Source organism: Hirundo rustica, chromosome 1 (assembly GCF_015227805.2).
Source record: "Hirundo rustica isolate bHirRus1 chromosome 1, bHirRus1.pri.v3, whole genome shotgun sequence".
Taxonomy (NCBI): domain Eukaryota; kingdom Metazoa; phylum Chordata; class Aves; order Passeriformes; family Hirundinidae; genus Hirundo; species Hirundo rustica.
The window spans coordinates 311062-334674 of record NC_053450.1 but is presented as its reverse complement, the minus strand read 5'-3'; the positions used below and the strand labels follow the sequence as shown (position 1 = coordinate 334674).

At 52.2% G+C, this 23613-nt stretch overlaps 5 protein-coding genes across 5 annotated transcripts; all 5 read right to left on the bottom strand.

Annotated features, from left to right (window-relative positions):
- Window positions 1-2690: 2690 nt before the first annotated feature.
- LOC120749572 (feather beta keratin-like) lies at window positions 2691-3017 on the bottom strand. Its single transcript, XM_040057105.1, has one exon. It carries the CDS (start codon window positions 3015-3017, stop codon window positions 2691-2693), a length of 327 nt encoding a protein of 108 aa, XP_039913039.1.
- Window positions 3018-9903: 6886 nt separating this feature from the next.
- LOC120749424 (feather beta keratin-like) lies at window positions 9904-10242 on the bottom strand. Its single transcript, XM_040056810.1, has one exon. The coding sequence runs from the start codon at window positions 10240-10242 to the stop codon at window positions 9904-9906; it is 339 nt and encodes a 112-aa protein (XP_039912744.1).
- A 6227-nt stretch (window positions 10243-16469) lies between these two features.
- Window positions 16470-16808, bottom strand: LOC120749416 (feather beta keratin-like). The gene has a single exon (XM_040056797.1). The coding sequence runs from the start codon at window positions 16806-16808 to the stop codon at window positions 16470-16472; it is 339 nt and encodes a 112-aa protein (XP_039912731.1).
- Window positions 16809-19719: 2911 nt separating this feature from the next.
- LOC120749402 (feather beta keratin-like) lies at window positions 19720-20058 on the bottom strand. The gene has a single exon (XM_040056772.1). It carries the CDS (start codon window positions 20056-20058, stop codon window positions 19720-19722), a length of 339 nt encoding a protein of 112 aa, XP_039912706.1.
- A 2912-nt stretch (window positions 20059-22970) lies between these two features.
- On the bottom strand, window positions 22971-23309 carry LOC120749396 (feather beta keratin-like). The gene has a single exon (XM_040056761.1). The coding sequence runs from the start codon at window positions 23307-23309 to the stop codon at window positions 22971-22973; it is 339 nt and encodes a 112-aa protein (XP_039912695.1).
- Window positions 23310-23613: the final 304 nt, after the last annotated feature.

The window sequence follows — 23613 nt, the reverse complement described above, 5'->3', positions numbered from 1 at the left end:
GGTGGCGCAGCAAGAGCTGCTGTGACAGCACTCGAATAACCACGGTGTTGCATTAAATGTAGTAATTTTGGAGCTTAAATATGCTAATTCTGGGGCTAATTACCGAAGAAATGTTGGAGCACGAGGGAAGATCACAGAGGAAAGGGATAAAGTTGCGGCGACCACATGGGACAGACTCGTTTGTTAATGAAATATCACCCAGGCTTCTGATGTTATCTAACAAGGCCTTGGGATTTAAGGATCAAAGCCCAGAGCAGACCCATTAGCTCATCTGGGCAGGGCGTCTGCGTGACATGATCCAGAGGACATCCCAGGACCTTCCAGCAGGATAAAGCTTGGGCGGCTTGGCCAGATCCCGTCGGAGAACCGCTGCTTCGTGTGTGGCGTCGTTTCCCTAACGAAGCTTCCTTGTGGGTGACCTATTTCTCTGGAACAGGCCCAGTTTTGAGTCCAGCCCCACTCCCTGCTCTGCCCTCCCCATGCCTTGTAGGAAAGTGGGGCAGATAGGGATGAGATTCCTGGGTGCAGCCTATCCCAGGTGGAAGCTGTCGGAGGATGATGCTTTATGGATGCAGCCAAGCTCCAGGATCCCAGGTGAGAGAGCTCTAAGCATCTCTTCCCCGCTAAAATTCCAGCTTTAGGGCTCTTTTTTTTAGGGAGCAGCACACCAGCAGTGACCCCTTTTCCAGGCCTTGTCCCACCTGTGCCATTTTCCATAGGGATTGGGGGTTGCTCCCTACAATATGCAGCCCTTTGGCAGTGGGAGATATCCAAAAGCACAGAGGGGGAAAACTGAGATGGGGATGGGGACGATGGCCACAGATATTCCAAGGAACCCTGTTCGTGGGATTGGGAGCAGCTGCTGCATGAGAATGTCCTTTCAACCCTTATTTTGGGTTTGGTCTTGTTGAGTCCAGTCCTCTGGAGGAGGGAGATGAACCTGCCACTGCTCCATGATAGGGTTTGGGGTTATTCTGGGACTGGGATCTTGGCTAGGCTGGGTGTGAATCCCATCGGGCGATGCCACCTCTTCCAGCCCATCCCACCTGCTGGGGGTCTCCTTGGATGGAGTGTGGAGAGCTGGGCAGGGCTCAACCCAAGGGACCTGGTTTTCCCAGGGTGGATGGGAGAGAGAAATGTGGGCACAAGGCACTGTGGATGTGGATTTCAGCCTCCTCCCAGCGTTCCCTGGAACTCACGTGAGCTGACTGTGCCCAAAAAAAGCGTCTCTGGCGCAGGTTTGGGATGAGGCAGACATCCCGCTGGGCCTGGCTGCTTGGGCATGTCCCAGGACCTTGGGAAGGTGAAATCCTGCTCTTGTTTCTGTCCAAGTGTTGATGTTAAGCTGGATGAACTCCAAGGTGGATGAGTCTAAGAGCACGGATTACTTAAATTTGTCTTTTTATGGGTTAGACTTTGCTTTAAGATGAGCTGAAGTTTGGGCCTCAAGGGCAGCCAGGGGAAATGCACTATTTACACTAAATCAAGAAATAAAAGGTCAAACAGTTCCAGACCTATTCCCTCTCTCCTTTTCCAGCTCAGATTCAGGGGCTGTTTAGTTTTCATTTTAGGGAAGGGCTTTGTTCCTCAGAAAACTCTTCCTCTTTGAACAAAATCCTAATCCAGCTGTGCGTGGAGTTCTCTAGCTCTCCGGACTCCAGCTGCTCCAGAGATGTTATTTTAATTTGCTTTTGATGAATATTTTAGTGCTGCCAATAGCCCTGGAGACTTTGAACTCATGTGTCAGCTCAGAGCTCACCTGTTTGCCGGGAGCCTTTGTACAGTGAAAAAAAAACACATCAAAGGAGAAGAAAGAGTGAGCGTCACCAGTGAGAAGCAATTTGGGGAGACCAAAGATCTTTATGACCCAAAAATCCATGTTAGAGTGTCGAAATTAGGAGGCAAAAAAGGCAGGAAGGTGGCACCAAGGGACACCACCTTCTCAACAGGGTCACAGTCTTGTTCCCGCACCGTGTTCCACGGTCTCCATGCTGTGGTCTCCATGCTCAGGAATCCGAAGTGACTTGGTGGGAGTCAAGTCATAATGGGGATGTTCTGTGTGACCTCAGAGCAGAGGGGTGGTGGCTTGGGGTCAGCATCACAGATGATCCAGGGACCCTGAGCAGGGAGGAGGGAGGTCTGGAGGTCCCTTCATGGGACCCTGCAGTGAAGAGGGAAAGGGGAATCTCCATCAGGGATCAGCTGAAGACCTCGTAACAAGGTGAGGTCCTGGCCTGGAGACTCCCAGGGAGGTGGAATGGGGCCTGTCCAGCCAGATGGACAACACAACAGTGACCATCACCAGGGTCAGCTGAGGAACTCACAGAAAGGGGTGTGATGACCTGGAAACCATGGTAAGCCAAGACCCTTGCAGGAAGAGGGGACAAAGAAATAGGACCTTCTTCTGGGTTGTCCTGGCACCCCTCTGAAAGTGAAGATGGTGTCACAGAGCTTGCAACTATTTAGACTGGGAGCAAATTATCTGTGCTGGGTGTAGCTGCGAGAAGTCTGGTACAAGAAGAGGAGGCAACTGAAGCCTTGCTGCATGAAAATTTTATTGAGGCAAAAGAATGAAGAGACGGAAGCAGTGAGTGGATGGGATCCAATATGAGCTTCGAGGGCAACCATCAGCTTGCAGAAGCTCTTTCAGAGCCCCAAGGTGGTGGTGTCAGGAGTGGTGCTGAGGGCCCTCAGCAGTTGTAGCCGCCCCTTCTGCCGTAGCAGCCCAGGCCTCCCAGGCCATAGCCAAACCCACGGCCATAGCCAAGGCCAAAGCCAAATCCACCTGAGATGGGCTGTCCCTGGACACTGAGTTCAGTGCCCACAGCAGCCGAGGAGGTGGATCCGACGGCGGTGTTCTGGGGGAAGGAGGTCATGATGGGTCCTGGCAGGGTGATCAGCACAGGGGAAGGGTCGATGATGACACGGGAATCCTGGCACTGCAGGGCACAGGGCTCGTTGCAGCTGTTGGCCAGCGGAGTGGGTCCGCAGGGACGGCAGATGTTGGAGCAGGCCATGGGTGTGGTGTGGAGGGTCCTGGAAGAGAGGAGGGTGAGAAAAGGCTGTGGGGGTGAGGGGTGCAAGAAGTAGTGTGTAAGGAGGGTGAGGGAGTGTGGAGGCTGTTGTGGGTCTGTGCGGAGGCGTGAGGGCCGCTGCGGCTGGGGCTGAGCATGCTGGCAGAGAGGATCCAAGAGGGCAGGAGCAGAAGGGTCAGGGGTTTGAGGCTCACCTGGTCAGCAGGAGCAGGAGGAGAAGGTGTGAGGAGAAGTGTGTGAGGGAGAGAGGCTCCGGGCCAGCTTTTATGCTGGTCGTGGAGGGGGTGTGACAGCCTCATCCCTTGGGGCATTTTGCAGGCCTCGTGAGTCCTGAGGTGGGGAGTGTTTTGCTTCCCACAACTCTGCAGTGTCATGTCCTGCTCTTGAGGCCATGACCCTGGCGGCAGCTTTTAATTGGTAGTATTAGAGACCAAAAGCTGCTGTTGATGTTTTTTGGGTATTGGTCTGATGACATGACCAGAGCTCTGGGCAATGAGATGTCATCATTGTGGCAGAAGTGTGCTGTGGATTTGTGGGTGTGTGGTGAAGAGGGGCCTCGTTCCATCATAGCCATGTCAGGGCTGTTTGGGCTTTGCAGCTCTTCTGGGGGTGACAGGTGTCCCCTTCCATCAGATTTTCTGTCTCCCTCCCATGTTGCAAAATTTCTAAACCTGTCTGAATTCTATGCTTTCTCACTGGAGATGGTAAAGTAATTCCTGTGATTCAGGGATGCCTCCCATACTCCCCAAGGTCTTGTGTTGGTTCATCCATAGCTGGTGAAGGATAAGGAGAAGAAGACGTGTGAAGAGCAGCTGATGGAACTATGGACATTCGTATTTCAGAAAAAGAGTGTTGACCTTGTTACTCTCTAGAGGTAGCTGAAAAGAGATCATAATATCAGTTTGTCTGACACAGCCTTGCAAGTCATGGTGTGGGGAATGTTTTCCTCCCCACCACTCTGCAGTGTCACATCCTGCTCTTGAGGCCATGTCCATCTGACCTTGGCATCAGCTTTAAAGTGAGAGTTGGTATTTGGGAGCGTTGGCATGGAAGATGTGTGTCAGAGAAACCAGAATACAACAAAAGCCTAAGAAAAATACGGGTGTCAGCAGTGAGGTCATTTTGTGGCACTTGTGTGGTTTAGTTTGTGGGTGTGTTGTGATGAGGGAACCCATTCCATCACAGCCGTGTCAGGCTGGTCTGGTCTTTGCAGCTGTGCTGTGCATGAGGAGCTGCCCCTTCCATCACAATTTTTCCACCTTTAAAGTGTGAGTATTTCAGACCAAAGGCTGGTGTTGATGATGCTTGTCCAAAAGCACTAAAGACATGAGCAATATTTGGAAAGCTGGGGTGTCATCAGTGGTGTCAGCCTGTAGAACTCACAGTTTCAGATGTGTGGATGTGTTGTGAAGAGGGTCCCAAACAATCCCAGGTCAGTCAGGCTCATCTGGACTTTGAATCTCTGCCAGGTGTGAGCACCTGGACTCTTCCATTCCATGTCAGCTGTGGGAGAGTTGCTCCTTCAGCGAGCTGGCAGATGATGGAGTGGCTGAGGCCCCACTTAACTGTTCCACCAGTCATAAGGGCCTGGAGGCTGAGTGTTAAAGGAATCTTCCCAAGTTCAAGCAAGGGAAATGTGAAGTTGTGCATCTGGACAGGAATAGCACTTGGCCCTTTGTCATGCTGCGGGCTGAGACTGTGGAAAATGGCTTTTCTGAGCAGAACCCTGTGGTGCTGGTGGAGAAGAAAAAGACCAGAAGGTTGCAGTGGAGCTTTACTTCGCTGGGTGTCACCAGTGTCCAAGACAGATTTCAGAGAATTGTTGGCATGAAGTTGGGAGAGGTGGCCCTTGCTCTCTTTAGAGCCCTGGGGAGATCCCGTGTGGAGCGGTGTGGACAGTTCTGGCCTCCACAGGTGAAGAAGCACAAATGGGGGAGTGGATGAAGACCATTTGAGGGCCACCAGATAGTGCAAGGGGTGGTGGATGTTTGCTAGAGGAGAGAGTGAGAGAGCTGGGACTCTGAGGAGACAAGGATGGGCCCGGTGTGTCACGAGTTTGTGGGAGCCCATCTGGCCTCAACACTGCACACATGATGGGAAAAGGGGCAAGTGCACAAATGAAAATAGATGGAATTCCGTGGGCAACATTTTTTGAGTTGATGTCGGTACTCAGAGAGTGTAGGAGATTATGGGTTCCATCGTTTGGGATCTCCAAAACTGAATTGGCCTTAGTGCTGGAAATGCAGCTCCTGCTGAGCGTGCCAGAGCAGGGGGGGTGGAAGCACTTGTTCTCCAGAGTTCCTGCCCAGGTGGATGCTCTTGTTCCTCTGTTCGCTGGGCGGACTCAAGAGTGCTGCTGGAAAGAGAATTTTTCAAGTGCGCGCTGGCCTCGAGTGACTTTGGTCAAGCTGTGCCCAAATAGATTTGTAGTGTCAAAGCCTTTGATAGATCAGGTGATGGCCTTGTGTCATGTTCTGGAAGGTGCCCCCCTCTCCCCTGTTTCCCATGTCTGCATTGGTTGTTCCTGGTGGGGACGTATTTGCTAAAAAATATTTTTGCTCTTTTTCCATCCAGCGTAATGGTTGAGTGCTGGAATTGCACTCATTGGTTGAGGATGTAGGACCATTTAAATGCAAAGAGAAGAGGAAGTAACTCAGGATCTGATGCCAGTAAAATTTATTGAAGTGAACTAATAATGAGAAAGAAGAAGCTGATGTGCAAGGTCTGGTGGAGCTTTGCTGGAGGAGAGAGTGAGAGAGCTGGGACTCTGAGGAGACAAGGATGAGCAGGTGAGTGACACGAGTGTGTGGGAGCCGCTCTATTTTCAGCACCTCATGCATGAAGAAAAAGGAGGCAAGTGCACAAGTGAAAACAGATGGAATTCCAGGGACAAATGAGGTAAGAAATATATAGTGTGTGTGGTTGGTCACAGAGTGTCAGAGACCCTGGGGTCTCTCTTCTTGGATGTCCAAAACAGAACTGGCCATTGTCCTGGAAATGCTGCTCTAGCTGGGCTTGCTTGGGCAAAGGGCATCAAAGCACAGGTGATGTGGAGTTCTGCTGAAGTTCATTATGTTATTCTTAATTCAAAGGCAGATCTCAAGAGAGCTGCTGGAAAGAGAATTTTTCAAATGCGTGCTGGCCTAGAGTGACTTTGGCAAAGCAGCGCCCAAGACAGAATGGTTGTGTCAAAGCCTTTGGTAGATCAGGCAGCGGCCTTGTGTCATGTTCTGGAAGGCGCCCCATCTACTCTGTTTCCCCTGTCAGTGTTGGTTTTTACTGGTGGGGACATAATTACTAAAAAATATTCTTTGTTCCTTTTCCATCCAACATAATGGGTGAGTGCTGAAATTACGCAAGGTGAGGATGTGAGAACTTTGGAATTCAAATAGAAGAGGAAGCAACTCAGGTTGTGATGCAAGAAAAATTTATTAAAGTGGGAGAATGATGATTAAGAAGAAGCTGAAGGAAACAGGTGTGGAGTACAAGTAGAGAGACCATCAGCTGAGGTGCTTTGTTCCAGGAACACTGCAGAGCCCTGAGCTGGTGGTGTCACCAGTACTGCTGAGGATCTTTAGCAGTTGTAGCAGCCCCTTCTGCCGTAGCAGCCCAGGCCTCCCAGGCCACAGCCAAACCCACGGCCATAGCCAAGGCCGTAGCCAAGGCCAAAGCCAAATCCACCCGAGATGGGCTGTCCCTGGGCACTGAGTTCAGTGCCCACAGCAGCCGAGGAGGTGGATCCGACGGCGGTGTTCTGGGGGAAGGAGGTCATGATGGGTCCTGGCAGGGTGATCAGCACAGGGGAAGGGTTGATGATGACGTGAGAATCCTGGCATTGCAGGGCACAGGGCTCGTTGCAGCTGTTGGCCAGCGGGGTGGGTCCGCAGGGACGGCAGATGTTGGAGCAGGCCATGGGTGTGGTGTGGAGGGTCCTGGAAGAGAGGAGGGGGTAAGGCAGGGCTGAGGGAGTGAAAGGTGCGGGAGGCAGTGTGTCAGGAGGATGAGGGAGTGTGGAGGCTTTTGTGGGGCTGTGCGGAGGCGTGAAGGCTGCTGCGGCTGGGGGCCGAGAGTGGTGGGAGGGATGGTTCAGGGTTGCAGGAGCAGGAGGGTCAGGGGCTTGAGGCTCACCTGGTTGTCAGAAGCAGGAGAAGGAGTCAGGAGAACTGTGTGAGGGAGAGTGGCTCTGGGCCGGCTTTTATGCTGGTCCTGCATGGGCGGGACAGCCTTGTTCCATGGCCTGGGGGCATTTTGCAGGCCACAGTTCGTGGCTGGCTCAGAGTGGTGAGTCCTGAGGTGGGGAGTGTTTTCCATCCCACAACTCTGCAGTGCCATGTCCTAATTTTGAGTGCCTGTCCATGTGACCTTGGCGGCAGCTTTTAAATGCAAGTATTAGAGACCAAAGACTGCTGATGATGACGTTTTTTGGGTATTGCTCTGATGATGAGACCAGAGCTCATGACAGTGGGGTGTCATCCGTGAAGTCACCCCATGGCCCTGTTGTGCTGTGCTTTGTGGTTGTCTTGTGGAGAGGGTCCTCATTCTCCCACAGCCACGTCAGGCTCATCTGGGCTTTGCAGCTCTTCTGGGGGAGATGGGTGTCCCCTTCCATCACATTCTCTCCCTCCCTCTCACATTGCCATTCCTCTAAACCTGTCTACATGCCAGGCCTTTCCTGCTGGATATGGGAGAACAATCCCCGTGACACCTCCCCAGCTGTCCAATGTCTGGTGTTGGTTCATCTGTAGCGCTCGTCTCAGCTGGGCCCAGCAAGGTCACACTGTGGGTGCCATTGCTGGGCTCTGAGTGAAACCTGGAAAGGAAAACTGGTGAAGGATAAGATGAAGATCTGAGGAGCCATTGAAGGAAGTGTGGACATTCACTTTTCCGAGAAAGGGGGTTGACCTTTTTACTCACTACAGGTAGCTAAATGGATATTGTGGCATCAGATTTCTCTGGCATGGGTTTGGGAGTTGTGATGTTGGGAGTGTTTTCCTTTAGACATTCCATCAGTGTCATGTCCTTCTTTTCAGACCATGTCCATGTAATCTTTGTGGCAACTTTAATGTGCGAGTGGATATTTGGTAGGATTTGCTTGGAAGGTGCATGCCAGAGAAATCAGATTCTCAAATAAAAGCCGAGGAAAACTATGGGTTCCACTGGTGAGGTTATTTGGGGACACTTATGTGGTTTAGTTTGTGGGAGTGTTGTGTTGAGGGGCCTCATTCCATCTCCGCGGTGTCAGGGTGGTCGGGCCTTTGCAGCTGTGCTGTGCACGAAGAGCTGCGCCTTCCATCGAGGTCATTCCCCCTTTAGAGTGTGAGTATTTGAGACCAAAGGTTGGTGTTGATGGTGTGTGTCAAAGGAGACTGAAAACATGACCAGGATTTGGAGGGGATGGGTGTCCTCAGTGGTGTCAGCCTGTAGAATTCATGGGGTTTGGTTTGTGGATGTGTTTTGAGGAGGAGTCCCAAACTATCCCAGTCTGCTTAGGCTGGTCTGGGCTTTGCATCTGTGGCAGATGGACACTTGTGTTCCATGTGGGCCGTAGGAGAGTTGCTCCATCAGGAAGTTACCAGATGCTGGAGTGTCTAAAACCCCACGAGTCTGAGGGATCTGGTTTTTCCACCAGTCCGAGGGATCTGGAGTCTAGGGGTTAAAGGAATCTCCTGCATTTCAAGAGTGTAACATGTGAAGTTCTGCATCTCGACAGGAATAGCACTTGGCCCTTCATCATGCTGCGGGCTGAGACTGTGGAAAATTGCTTTTCTGAGCAGCACCCTGTGGTGCTGGTGGAGAAGTAAGAGACCAGAAGGTTGCAGTGGAGCTTTACTTCGCTGGGTGTCACCAGTGTCCGAGACAGATTTCAGAGAATTGTTGGCATGAAGTTGGGAGAGGTGGCCCTTGCTCTCTTTAGAGCCCTGGGGAGATCCCGTGTGGTGCAGTGTGGACAGTTCTGGCCTCCACAGGTGAAGAAGCACAAATGGGGGAGTGGATGAAGAGCACTTGAGGGCCACCAGATAGTGCAAGGGCTGGTGAAGCTTTGCCAGAGGAGAGAGTGAGAGAGCTGGGACTCTGAGGAGACAAGGCTGGACTGTGGGTGCCACGAGTGTGTGGGTGCCTCTCTGGTCTTAACACTACACACAGGGAATGAAAATGCTGTAAGTGTGACAGAGTTCCATGGGCAAAGGAAGCAAGACTTTTTCAGAGTGTGTGGTTTCTCAGAGAGTATAGGAGATGATGGGTTCCCTCTTCTGGATGCTCCAAAACTGAACCGGCCCTAGTGCTGGAAATGCAGCACCTGCTGGGCGTGCCAGAGCAGAGGTGATGGTAACACTTCCTATCCAGAGTTCCTGCCCAAGTGGATGCTCTTGTTCCTCTGTTTGTTGGGAGGACTCAAGAGTGCTGCTGGAAAGAGAATTTTTCAATTGCGTGCTGGGCTCGAGTGGCTTTGGCCAAGCTGTGCCCAAGACAGAATGGTAGTTCCAAAGCCTTTGGTAGATCAGGTGATGGCCTTGTGTCATGTTCTGGAGGGTGCCCCCCTCTCCCCTCTTTCCCCTGCGAGTGTTGGTTGTTACAAATACTACGTATTTGCTAAGAAATGTTCTTAGCTCCTTTTCCTTCCAACAAAATGGTGGAGTGTTGCAATTGCCCAAGGTGCAGGTGTGACAACATTGGAATTCAAAAAGGAGAAGGGACAACTCCAGTTCTGATGCAAGAAAAGTTTATTGAAGTGAACGAATGATTAACAAGAAACTGAAGGAATCAGGTGTGAAGTACATGTAGACAGACCATCAGCTGAGGTGCTTTGCTTGCAGGAGCTTTTTCCAGAACACCAAGCTGGTGGTGTCATGGATGGTTTTGAGGGCCCTTAGCAGTTGTAGCAGCCCCTTCTGCCGTAGCAGCCCAGGCCTCCCAGGCCACAGCCAAATCCACGGCCATAGCCAAGGCCGTAGCCAAGACCAAAGCCAAATCCACCCGAGATGGGCTGTCCCTGGGCACTGAGTTCAGTGCCCACAGCAGCCGAGGAGGTGGATCCGACGGCGGTGTTCTGGGGGAAGGAGGTCATGATGGGTCCTGGCAGGGTGATCAGCACAGGGGAAGGGTCGATGATGACACGGGAATCCTGGCATTGCAGGGCACAGGGCTCGTTGCAGCTGTTGGCCAGCGGGGTGGGTCCGCAGGGTTGGCAGATGTTGGAGCAGGCCATGGGTGTGGTATGGAGGGTCCTGGAAGACAGGAGGTTGTGGAAACGCTGTGGGGGTGAGGGTAGCAAGGGATAGTGTGTCAGGAGGACAAGGGAGCGTGGAGGCTGTGGTGGGGCTCCTGAGGCTCTGGCCAAGCGTGCTGGCAGAGAGGGGCCAGGGGTGCAGGAGCCAGAGGGTGAGGGGCTTGAGGCTCACCTGGTCAGCAGGAGCAGGAGTAGAAGGTGTGAGGAGTAGTGTGTGAGGGAGAGAGGCTCTGGGCCAGCTTTTATGCTGGTCCTGGATGGGCGGGACAGCATTGTCCCATGGCCTGGGGGCATTTTGCAGGCCACAGTTCGTGGCTGGCTCAGAGTGGTGAGTCCTGAGGTGGGGAGTGTTTTCCTTCCTGCAACTCTGCAGTGTCATGTCCTATTTTTGAGTGCCTGTCCATGTGACCTTGGCGGCAGCTTTTAAATGCAGGTATTAGAGACCAAAGACTGCTGCTGTTGATGATGATGTTTTTTGGGTATTGCTCTGATGACGAGACCAGAGCTCATGACAGTGGGTTGTCATCCGTGAAGTCACCCCATGGTCCTGGTGTGCTGTGCTTTGTGGATGTCTTGTGGAGAGGGTCCTCATTCTCCCACAGCCATGTCAGGCTCATCTGGGCTTTGCAGCTCTTCAGGGGGTGATGGGTGTCCCCTTCCATCACATTCTCTCCCTCCCTGTCACATTGCCATTCCTCTAAACCTGTCTACATGCCAGGCCTTTCCTGCTGGATATGGGAGAACAATCCCCGTGACGCCTCCCCAGCTGTCCAATGTCTGGTGTTGGTTCATCCGTAGCACTCATCTCAGCAAGGTCACACTGTGGGTGCCATTGCTGGGCTCTGAGTGGAACGTAGAAATGAAAACTGGTGAAGGATAAGATGAAGACTTGAGAAGCCATTGACGGAACTGCTGACATTCAATTTCTGAAACAGCGGGTGGAACTTGTTACTCTCTAGTGGCAGCTGAACAGAAATTGTAACATTGGCTTTGTGTGGCATGGGCTGCACATGTGGTTGTGGGGGAGTGTTTTCCTTTGCACAATCCTTCAGTGCCATGTCCTGCTCTTCAGACAATGTCCATCTGTCCTTGGTGGCAAGTTTAAAGTGAGAGTGGGTATTTGGTAGGATTTGCTATGCAGGTGCATGTCAGACAAAGGAGAATATACAATAAAAGCCTAGGAAAACTATGAGTGCCACCGGTAAGGTCATTCTGTGGCACTTGCGTGGTTTAGTTTGTGCGTGTGTTGTGATGAGGGACCCCATTCCATCTCCACAGTGTCAGGGTGGTCTGGCCTTTGCAGCTGTGCTGTGCATGATGAGCTGCCCCTTCCATCGTGGTCGTTCCTCCTTCACTGTGTGAGTATTTGGGACCAAAGGCTGGTGTTTTGGTGTGTGTCAAAGGGGACTGAAAACATGACCAGGATTTGGAGAGGATGGGTGTCCTCAGTGGTGTCTGTCTGTAGAATTCCTGGGGTTTGGTTTGTGGGTGTGTTTTGAGGAGGAGTCCCGAACTATCACAGTCTGCTCAGGCTGGTCTGGGCTTTGCATCTGTGCCAGGTGGACTCTTGTGTTCCATGTGGGCAGTAGGAGAGTTGCTCCCTCAGCAAGTTACCAGATGCTGGAGTGTCTAAAACCCCACGAGTCTGAGGGATCTGGTTTTTCCACCAGTCCGAGGGATCTGGAGTCTAGGGGTTAAAGGAATCTCCTGCATTTCAAGAGTGTAACATGTGAAGTTCTGCATCTGGACAGGAATAGCACTTGGCCCTTCATCATGCTGCGGGCTGAGACTGTGGAAAATGGCTTTTCTGAGCAGCACCCTGTGGTGCTGGTGGAGAAGAAAGAGACCAGAAGGTTGCAGTGGAACTTTACTTCAATGGGTGTCACCAGTGTCCAAGACAGATTTCAGAGAATTGTTGGCATGAAGTTGGGAGAGGTGGCCCTTGCTCTCTTTAGAGCCCTGGGGAGATCCCGTGTGGTGCAGTGTGGACAGTTCTGGCCTCCACAGGTGAAGAAGCTCAAATGGGGGAGTGGATGAAGAGCACTTGAGGGCCACCAGATAGTGCAAGGGGTGGTGGATCTTTTCTAGAGGAGAGAGTGAGAGAGCTGGGACTCTGAGGAGACAAGGCTGGTCTGTGGCTGTCCCGAGTGTGTGGGTGCCCATCTGGTCTTAACACTGCACACAGGGAAGGAAATGCTGTAAGTGCGCAAGTGACAAGAGACAGAGTTCCATGGGCAAAGGAAGCAAGATTTTTTCTGTGAGTGTGGGTTCTCAGAGAGTATGGGAGATGATGGGATCCCTCTTCTGGGGGCTCCAAAATTGAACCGGCCCTAGTGCTGGAAATGCAGCACCTGCTGTGCCTGCCAGAGCAGAGGTGATGGTAACACTTCCTATCCAGAGTTCCTGCCCAAGTGGATGCTCTTGTTCCTCTGTTTGTTGGGAGCACTCAAGAGTGCTGCTGGAAAGAGAATTTTTCGAGTGCGTGCTGGCCGAGATGAATTTTGGCCAAGCTGTGTCCAAGACTGAATTGTTGTGTCAAAGTCTTTGGTAGATCAGGTGATGGCCTTGTTTCATGTTCTGGAAGGTGCCCCCATCTCCCCTCTTTCCCCTGTGAGTGTTGGTTGTTACTGGTGGGGACATATTTGCTAAGAAATGTTCTTTGTTCCTTTTCCTTCCAACAAAATGGTTGAGTGTTGCAATTGCCCAAAGTGCAGATGTGACAACATTGGAATTCAAAAAAGGAGAGGAAGCAACTCCGGTTCTGATGCAAGAAAAATTTATTGAAGTGAAATAAGAAACTGAAGGAATCAGGTGTGAAGTACAACTAGAGAGACCATCAGCTGAGGTGCTTTGCTTGCAGGAGCTTTTTACAGAAAGCCGAGCTGGTGGTGTCATGGATGGTTTTGAGGGCCCTCAGCAGTTGTAGCAGCCCCTTCTGCCGTAGCAGCCCAGGCCTCCCAGGCCATAGCCAAACCCACGGCCATAGCCAAGGCCGTAGCCAAGGCCAAAGCCAAATCCACCCGAGATGGGCTGTCCCTGGGCACTGAGTTCAGTGCCCACAGCAGCCGAGGAGGTGGATCCGACGGCGGTGTTCTGGGGGAAGGAGGTCATGATGGGTCCTGGCAGGGTGATCAGCACAGGGGAAGGGTTGATGACGACGTGAGAATCCTGGCACTGCAGGGCACAGGGCTCGTTGCAGCTGTTGGCCAGCGGGGTGGGTCCGCAGGTTTGGCAGATGTTGGAGCAGGCCATGGGTGTGGTGTGGAGGGTCCTGGAAGACAGGAGGTTGTGGAAACGCTGTGGGGGTGAGGGTAGCAAAGGGTGGTGTGTCAGGAGAACAGGGGAGCATGGAGGCTGTGGTGGGGTTCCTGAGGCTCTGGCCAAGCGTGCTGGCAGAGAGGGCCCAGAGGTGCAGGATCAGTAGGGTCAGGGGCTTGAGGCTCACCTGGTCAGCAGGAGCAAGAGTAGAAGGTGTGAGGAGTAGTGTGTGAGTGAGAGAGGCTCTGGGCTGGCTTTTATGCTGGTCCTGGATGGGCGGGACAGCATTGTCCCATGGCCTGGGGGCATTTTGCAGGCCACAGTTCGTGGCTGGCTCAGAGTGGTGAGTCCTGAGGTGGGGAGTGTTTTCCTTCCTGCAACTCTGCAGTGTCATGTCCTATTTTTGAGTCCCTGTCTATGTGACCGTGGCGGCAGCTTTTAAATGCGAGTATTAGAGACCAAAGATGGTTGATGATGATGATGATGTTTTTTGGGTATTGCTCTGATGACGAGACCAGAGCTCATGACAGTGGGGTGTCATCCGTGAAGTCACCCCATGGCCCTGTTGTGCTGTGCTTTGTGGATGTCTTGTGGAGAGGGTCCTCATTCTCCCACAGCCACCTCAGGCTCATCTGGGCTTTGCAGCTCTTCAGGGGCTGATGGGTGTCCCCTTCCATCACATTCTCTCCATCCCTGTCACCTTGCCATTCTTCTAAACCTGTCTACATGCCAGGCCTTTCCTGCTGGATATGGGAGAACAATCCCCGTGACGCCTCCCCTGGTGTCCAATGTCTGGTGTTGGTTCATCTGTAGCACTCGTCTCAGCTGGGCCCAGCAAGGTCACACTGTGGGTGCCATTGCTGGGCTCTGAGTGAAACCTAGAAAGGAAAACTGGTGGAGGATAAGATGAAGACCTGAGGAACCATTGAAGGAAGTGCTGTCATTCATTTTCCGAAAAAGAGGGTTGACCTTGTTGCTCACTACAGGTAGCTGAATGGATATTCTGACATTAGATTTGTCTGGCATGGGTTTGGGAGTTGTGATGTTGGGATTGTTTTCCTTTAGACATTCCATCAGTGTCATGTCCTGCTTTTCAGACCATGTCCATGTAATCTTTGTGGCAACTTTAATGTGCGAGTGGATATTTGGGAGGATTTGCTTGGAAGGTGCATGCCAGAGAAATCAGATTCAAAAATAAAAGCCTAGGAAAAATATGGGTGCATCCGGTGAGGTTATTTATGGGCACTTATGTGGTTTCGTTTGTGGGGATGTTGTAATGAGGGACCCAATTCCATCTCTGCAGTGACAGGGTGGTCTGGCCTTTTCTGTGCTTTGCTGGCCAGCTGTGCACGAAGAGCTGCACCTTCCATCATGGTCATTCCTCTTTTATAGTGTGAGTATTTGAGACCAAAGGTTGGTGTTGACGGTGTGTGTCAAAGGGGACTGAAAACATGACCAGGATTTGGAGAGGATGGGTGTCCTCAGTGGTGTCAGCCTGTTGAGTTCATGGGGTTTGGTTTGTGGGTGTGTTGTGAGGAGGAGTCCCAAACTATCACAGTCCGCTCAGGCTGGTCTGGGCTTTGCATCTGTGCCAGGTGGACTCTTGTGTTCCATGTGGGCAGTAGGAGAGTTGCTCCATCAGCAAGTTACCAGATGCTGGAGTGTCTAAAACCTGACGAGTCTGAGGGATCTGGTTTTTCCGCCAGTCCAATGGCTCCAGAGTCTAGGGGTTAAAGGAATCTCCTGCATTTCAAGAGTGTAACATGTGAAGTTCTGCATCTCGGCAGGAATAGCACTTGGCCCTTCATCATGCTGCGGGCTGAGACTGTGGAAAATGGCTTTTCTGAGCAGCACCCTGTGGTGCTGGTGGAGAAGAAAGAGACCAGAAGGTTGCAGTGGAGCCTTACTTCGCTGGGTGTCACCAGTGTCCAAGACAGATTTCAGAGAATTGTTGGCATGAAGTTGGGAGAGGTGGCCGTTGCTCTCTTTAGAGCACTGGGGAGATCCCGTGTGGAGCAGTGTGGACAGTTCTGGCCTCCACAGGTGAAGAAGCACAAATGGGGGAGTGGATGAAGACCATTTGAGGGCCACCAGATAGTGCAAGGGCTGGTGTATCTTTGCTAGAGGAGAGAGTGAGAGAGCTGGGACTCTGAGGAGACAAGCATGAGCAGGCGGGTGTCATGAGTGTGTGGGAGCCCAGCTGTTGTCCACAGCACATGCATGATGGAAAAGTGGGCAAGTACACAAGTGAAAAAGATGGACTTACATGGGCAAAGGAGGCAGAAATTTTTCAGTCAGTATGGGCACTCAGAGAGTGTAGGAGATGATGGTTTCCCTCAGCAGAGAGCTCCAAAACTGAACTGACCATCGTCCTGGAAATGCAGCTCCTGCTGGGCGTGCCAGAGCAGAGGGGATGGAAGCACTTGTTCTCCACAGTTCCTGCCCAAGTGGATGCTCTTGTTCCTCTGTTTTCTGGGAGGACTCAAGAGTGCTGCTGGAAAGAGAATTTTTCAAGTGCGCGCTGGCCTCGAGTGACTTTGGCCAAGCTGTGCCCAAGACAGAATGGCAGTGTCAAAGCCTTTGATAGATCAGGTGATGGCCTTGTGTCATGTTCTGGAAGGTGCCCCCCTCTCCCCTGTTTCCCATGTCAGCGTTGGTTGTTACTGGTGGAGATGTATTTGATAGGAAATGTTCGTTACACCTTTTCCATCCTACAAAATGGTGGAGTGTTGCAATTGCCCAAAGTGCAGATGTGACAACATTGGAATTCAAAAAGGAGAGGAAGCAACTCCGGTTCTGATGCAAGAAAAATTTATTGAAGTGAAATAAGAAACTGAAGGAATCAGGTGTGAAGTACAAGTAGAGAGACCATCAGCTGAGGTGTTTTGCTTGCAGGAGCTTTTTCCAGGACGCCAAGCTGGTGGTGTCATGGATGGTTTTGAGGGCCCTTAGCAGTTGTAGCAGCCCCTTCTGCCGTAGCAGCCCAGGCCTCCCAGGCCATAGCCAAACCCACGGCCATAGCCAAGGCCGTAGCCAAGGCCGAAGCCAAATCCACCCGAGATGGGCTGTCCCTGGGCACTGAGTTCAGTGCCCACAGCAGCCGAGGAGGTGGATCCGACGGCGGTGTTCTGGGGGAAGGAGGTCATGATGGGTCCTGGCAGGGTGATCAGCACAGGGGAAGGGTTGATGACGACGTGAGAATCCTGGCATTGCAGGGCACAGGGCTCGTTGCAGCTGTTGGCCAGCGGGGTGGGTCCGCAGGGTTGGCAGATGTTGGAGCAGGCCATGGGTGTGGTGTGGAGAGTCCTGGAAGAGAGGAGGGTGAGGAAAGGCTGTGGGGTGAGGGTAGCAAAGGGCGGTGTGTCAGGAGGACAAGGGAGCGTGGAGGCTGTTGTGGGGCTCCTGAGGCTCTGGCCGAGCGTGCTGGCAGAGAGGGCCCAGAGGTGCAGGAGCCAGAGGGTGAGGGGCTTGAGGCTCACCTGGTCAGCAGGAGCAGGAGAAGAAGGTGTGAGGAGTAGTGTGTGAGGGAGAGAGGCTCTGGGCTGGCTTTTATGCTGGTCCTGGATGGGCGGGACAGCATTGTCCCATGGCCTGGGGGCATTTTGCAGGCCACAGTTCGTGGCTGGCTCAGAGTGGTGAGTCCTGAGGTGGGGAGTGTTTTCCTTCCTGCAACTCTGCAGTGTCATGTCCTATTTTTGAGTGCCTGTCCATGTGACCTTGGCGGCAGCTTTGAAATTCAAGTATTAGAGACCAAAGACTGCTGCTGATGATGTTTTTTGGGTATTGCTCTGATGACGAGACCAGAGCTCATGACAGTGGGGTGTAATCAGTGAAGTCACCCCATGGCCCTGTTGTGCTGTGCTTTGTGGATGTCTTGTGGAGAGGGTCCTCATTCTCCCACAGCCACCTCAGGCCCATCTGGGCATTGCAGCTCTTCAGGGGGTGATGGGTGTCCCCTTCCATCACATTCTCTCCCTTCCTGTCACCTTGCCATTCTTTTAAACCTGTCTACATGCCAGGCCTTTCCTGCTGGATATGGGAGAACAATCCCCGTGACGCCTCCCCTGGTGTCCAATGTCTGGTGTTGGTTCATCTGTAGCGCTTGTCTCAGCTGGGCCCAGCAAGGTCACACTGTGGGTGCCATTGCTGGGCTCTGGGTGAAGCATAGAAAGGAAAACTGGTGAAGGATAAGATGAAGACCTGAGGAACCATTGAAAGAAGTGTGGACATTCACTTAGAAAAAAGCCGGTTGACTTTGTTACTCTTTAGAGGTGGAGGAACAGAAATTGTAACATTGGCTTTGTGTGGCATGGACTTGAGAATGTGGTTTTGGGGTAGTGCTTTTATTCGTACAATCCTTCCTTGCCATGTCCTGCTCTTCAGACAATGTCCATCTGTCCTTGGTGGACCCTTTAAAGGGAGAGTGGATATTTGGGAGGATTTACTTGGAAGGTGCATGTCAGACAAAGGAGAATATACAATAAAAGCCTAGGAAAACTATGAGTGCCACCGGTAAGGTCATTCTGTGGCACTTGCGTGGTTTAGTTTGTGCATGTGTTGTGATGAGTGGCCCCATTCCATCTCCCCAGTGTCAGGGTGGTCTGGCCTTTGCAGCTGTGCTGTGCATGATGAGCTGCCCCTTCCATCGTGGTCATTCCTCCTTCACTGTGTGAGTATTTGAGACCAAAGGCTGGTGTTTTGGTGTGTGTCAAAGGGGACTGAAGATGTGACCAGGATTTGGAGAGGATGGGTGTCCTCAGTGGTGTCAGCCTGTAGAATTCATGGGGTTTTGTTTGTGGGTGTGTTTTGAGGGGAAGTACCAAACTATCACAGTCCGCTCAGGCTGGTCTGGGCTTTACATCTGTGCCAGGTGGACTCTTGTGTTCCATGTGGGCAGTAGGAGAGTTGCTCCCTCAGCAAGTTACCAGATGCTGGAGTGTCTAAAACCGCATGAGTCAGAGGGATCTGGTTTTTCCACCAATCCATGGGATCTAGAGTCTAGGGCTTAAAGGAATCTCCTGCATTTCAGGAGTGTAACTTCTGAAGTTCTGCATCTGGACAGGAATTGCACTGGGCCCCAGGTCATGGTGTGGACTGAGAGCCTGGAAGGAGGCTGGTATAGAACAACAAAACCACAAGGTCTCAGTGGAGCTTTACTTCAACAGGTGTCACCAGTGTCCAAGACAGATTTCAGAGAATTGTTGGCATGAAGTTGGGAGAGGTGGCCCTTGCTCTCTTTAGAGCACTGGAGAGATCCCGTGTGGAGCGGTGGGGACAGTTCTGGCCTCCACAGGTGAAGAAGCACAAATGGGGGAGTGGATGAAGACCATTTGAGGGCCACCAGATAGTGCAAGGGGTGGTGTATCTTTTGTAGACAAGAGAGTGAGAGAGCTGGGACTCTGAGGAGACAAGCATGAGCAGGCGGGTGTCATGAGTGTGTTGGAGCCCAGCTGTTGTCCACAGCACTTGCATGATGGAAAAGAGGGCAAGTACACAAGTGAAAGAAATGGACTTACATGGACAAAGGAGGCAGAAATTTTTCAGTGTGTGTGGGCACTCAGAGAATGTAGGAGATGATGGTTTCCCTCAGCAGAGAGCTCCAAAACTGAACTGACCATCGTCCTGGAAATGCAGCTCCTGCTGGGTGTGCCAGGGCAAAGGGGATGGAAGCACTTGTTCTCCACAGTTCCTGCCCAAGTGGATGCTCTTGTTCCTCTGTTTGTTGGGAGGACTCAAGAGTGCTGCTGGAAAGAGAATTTTTCCAGTGCACGCTGGCCTCGAGTGACTTTGGCCAAGCTGTGCCCAAGTAGATTTGTAGTGTCAAAGCCTTTGATAGATCAGGTGATGGCCTTGTGTCATGTTCTGGAAGGTGCCCCCCTCTCCCCTGTTTCCCATGTTAGCGTTGGTTGTTACTGGTGGTGATGTATTTGACAGGAAATGTTCGTTGTACCTTTTCCATCCAACAAAATGGTGGAGTGTTGCAATTGCCCAAAGTGCAGATGTGACAACATTGGAATTCAAAAAAGGAGAGGAAGCAACTCCGGTTCTGATGCAAGAAAAATTTATTGAAGTGAAATAAGAAACTGAAGGAATCAGGTGTGAAGTACAACAAGAGAGACCATCAGCTGAGGTGCTTTGCTTGCAGGAGCTTTTTCCAGAAAGCCAAGCTGGTGGTGTCATGGATGGTTTTGAGGGCCCTTAGCAGTTGTAGCAGCCCCTTCTGCCGTAGCAGCCCAGGCCTCCCAGGCCATAGCCAAACCCACGGCCATAGCCAAGGCCGTAGCCAAGACCAAAGCCAAATCCACCCGAGATGGGCTGTCCCTGGGCACTGAGTTCAGTGCCCACAGCAGCCGAGGAGGTGGATCCGACGGCGGTGTTCTGGGGGAAGGAGGTCATGATGGGTCCTGGCAGGGTGATCAGCACAGGGGAAGGGTTGATGACGACGTGAGAATCCTGGCATTGCAGGGCACAGGGCTCGTTGCAGCTGTTGGCCAGTGGGGTGGGTCCACAGGGTTGGCAGATGTTGGAGCAGGCCATGGGTGTGGTATGGAGGGTCCTGGAAGATAGGAGGTTGTGGTAAGGCTGTGGGGGTGAGGGTAGCATAGGGTGGTGTATCAGGAGGACAAGGGAGCGTGGAGGCTGTTGTGGGGTTCCTGAGGCTCTGGCCAAGCGTGCTTGTAGAGAGGGGCCAGGGGTGCAGGATCAGTAGGGTGAGGGGCTTGAGGCTTACCTGGTCAGCAGGAGCAGGAGAAGAAGGTGTGAGGAGTAGTGTGTGAGGGAGAGAGGCTCTGGGCCGGCTTTTATGCTGGTCCTGGATGGGCGGGACAGCATTGTCCCATGGCCTGGGGGCATTTTGCAGGCCACAGTTCGTGGCTGGCTCAGAGTGGTGAGTCCTGAGGTGGGGAGTGTTTTCCTTCCTGCAACTCTGCAGTGTCATGTCCTATTTTTGAGTGCCTGTCCATGTGACCTTGGCAGCAGCTTTGAAATGCAAGTATTAGAGACCAAAGACTGCTGCTGATGATGTTTTTTGGGTATTGCTCTGATGACGAGACCAGAGCTCATGACAGTGGGGTGTAATCAGTGAAGTCACCCCATGGCCCTGTTGTGCTGTGCTTTGTGGGTGTCTTGTGGAGAGGGTCCTCATTCTCCCACAGCCACCTCAGGCCCATCTGGGCATTGCAGCTCTTCAGGGGGTGATGGGTGTCCCCTTCCATCACATTCTCTCCCTTCCTGTCACCTTGCCATTCTTTTAAACCTGTCTACATGCCAGGCCTTTCCTGCTGGATATGGGAGAACAATCCCCGTGACGCCTCCCCTGGTGTCCAATGTCTGGTGTTGGTTCATCTGTAGCGCTCGTCTCAGCTGGGCCCAGCAAGGTCACACTGTGGGTGCCATTGCTGGGCTCTGGGTGAAGCATAGAAAGGAAAACTGGTGAAGGATAAGATGAAGACCTGAGGAACCATTGAAAGAAGTGTGGACATTCACTTAGAAAAAGCCGGTTGACTTTGTTACTCTTTAGAGGTGGAGGAACAGAAATTGTAACATTGGCTTTGTGTGGCATGGACTTGAGAATGTGGTTTTGGGGTAGTGCTTTTATTCGTACAATCCTTCCTTGCCATGTCCTGCTCTTCAGACAATGTCCATCTGTCCTTGGTGGACCCTTTAAAGTGAGAGTGGATATTTGGGAGGATTTACTTGGAAGGTGCATGTCAGACAAAGGAGAATATACAATAAAAGCCTAGGAAAACTATGAGTGCCACCGGTAAGGTCATTCTGTGGCACTTGCGTGGTTTAGTTTGTGCATGTGTTGTGATGAGTGGCCCCATTCCATCTCCCCAGTGTCAGGGTGGTCTGGCCTTTGCAGCTGTGCTGTGCATGATGAGCTGCCCCTTCCATCGTGGTCATTCCTCCTTCACTGTGTGAGTATTTGAGACCAAAGGCTGGTGTTTTGGTGTGTGTCAAAGGGGACTGAAGATGTGACCAGGATTTGGAGAGGATGGGTGTCCTCAGTGGTGTCAGCCTGTAGAATTCATGGGGTTTTGTTTGTGGGTGTGTTTTGAGGGGAAGTACCAAACTATCACAGTCCGCTCAGGCTGGTCTGGGCTTTACATCTGTGCCAGGTGGACTCTTGTGTTCCATGTGGGCAGTAGGAGAGTTGCTCCCTCAGCAAGTTACCAGATGCTGGAGTGTCTAAAACCGCACGAGTCAGAGGGATCTGGTTTTTCCACCAATCCATGGGATCTAGAGTCTAGGGCTTAAAGGAATCTCCTGCATTTCAGGAGTGTAACTTCTGAAGTTCTGCATCTGGACAGGAATTGCACTGGGCCCCAGGTCATGGTGTGGACTGAGAGCCTGGAAGGAGGCTGGTATAGAACAACAAAACCACAAGGTCTCAGTGGAGCTTTACTTCAACAGGTGTCACCAGTGTCCAAGACAGATTTCAGAGAATTGTTGGCATGAAGTTGGGAGAGGTGGCCCTTGCTCTCTTTAGAGCCCTGGGGAGATCCCGTGTGGAGCGGTGGGGACAGTTCTGGCCTCCACAGGTGAAGAAGCACAAATGGGGGAGTGGATGAAGACCATTTGAGGGCCACCAGATAGTGCAAGGGGTGGTGTATCTTTTGTAGACAAGAGAGTGAGAGAGCTGGGACTCTGAGGAGACAAGCATGAGCAGGCGGGTGTCATGAGTGTGTTGGAGCCCAGCTGTTGTCCACAGCACTTGCATGATGGAAAAGAGGGCAAGTACACAAGTGAAAGAAATGGACTTACATGGGCAAAGGAGGCAGAAATTTTTCAGTGTGTGTGGGCACTCAGAGAATGTAGGAGATGATGGTTTCCCTCAGCAGAGAGCTCCAAAACTGAACTGACCATCGTCCTGGAAATGCAGCTCCTGCTGGGTGTGCCAGGGCAAAGGGGATGGAAGCACTTGGTCTCCACAGTTCCTGCCCAAGTGGATGCTCTTGTTCCTCTGTTTGTTGGGAGGACTCAAGAGTGCTGCTGGAAAGAGAATTTTTCCAGTGCACGCTGGCCTCGAGTGACTTTGGCCAAGCTGTGCCCAAGACAGAATGGTAGTGTCAAAGCCTATGGTAGATCAGGTGATGGCCTTGTGTCATGTTCTGGAAGGTGCCCCCCTCTCCCCTGTTTCCCATGTTAGCGTTGGTTGTTACTGGTGGTGATGTATTTGACAGGAAATGTTCGTTGTACCTTTTCCATCCAACAAAATGGTGGAGTGTTGCAATTGCCCAAAGTGCAGATGTGACAACATTGGAATTCAAAAAAGGAGAGGAAGCAACTCCGGTTCTGATGCAAGAAAAATTTATTGAAGTGAAATAAGAAACTGAAGGAATCAGGTGTGAAGTACAACTAGAGAGACCATCAGCTGAGGTGCTTTGCTTGCAGGAGCTTTTTCCAGAAAGCCAAGCTGGTGGTGTCATGAATGGTTTTGAGGGCCCTTAGCAGTTGTAGCAGCCCCTTCTGCCGTAGCAGCCCAGGCCTCCCAGGCCATAGCCAAACCCACGGCCATAGCCAAGGCCGTAGCCAAGACCAAAGCCAAATCCACCCGAGATGGGCTGTCCCTGGGCACTGAGTTCAGTGCCCACAGCAGCCGAGGAGGTGGATCCGACGGCGGTGTTCTGGGGGAAGGAGGTCATGATGGGTCCTGGCAGGGTGATCAGCACAGGGGAAGGGTTGATGATGACGTGAGAATCCTGGCATTGCAGGGCACAGGGCTCGTTGCAGCTGTTGGCCAGTGGGGTGGGTCCACAGGGTTGGCAGATGTTGGAGCAGGCCATGGGTGTGGTATGGAGGGTCCTGGAAGATAGGAGGTTGTGGTAAGGCTGTGGGGGTGAGGGTAGCAAAGGGTGGTGTATCAGGAGGACAAGGGAGCGTGGAGGCTGTTGTGGGGTTCCTGAGGCTCTGGCCAAGCGTGCTTGTAGAGAGGGGCCAGGGGTGCAGGATCAGTAGGGTGAGGGGCTTGAGGCTTACCTGGTCAGCAGGAGCAGGAGAAGAAGGTGTGAGGAGTAGTGTGTGAGGGAGAGAGGCTCTGGGCCGGCTTTTATGCTGGTCCTGGATGGGCGGGACAGCATTGTCCCATGG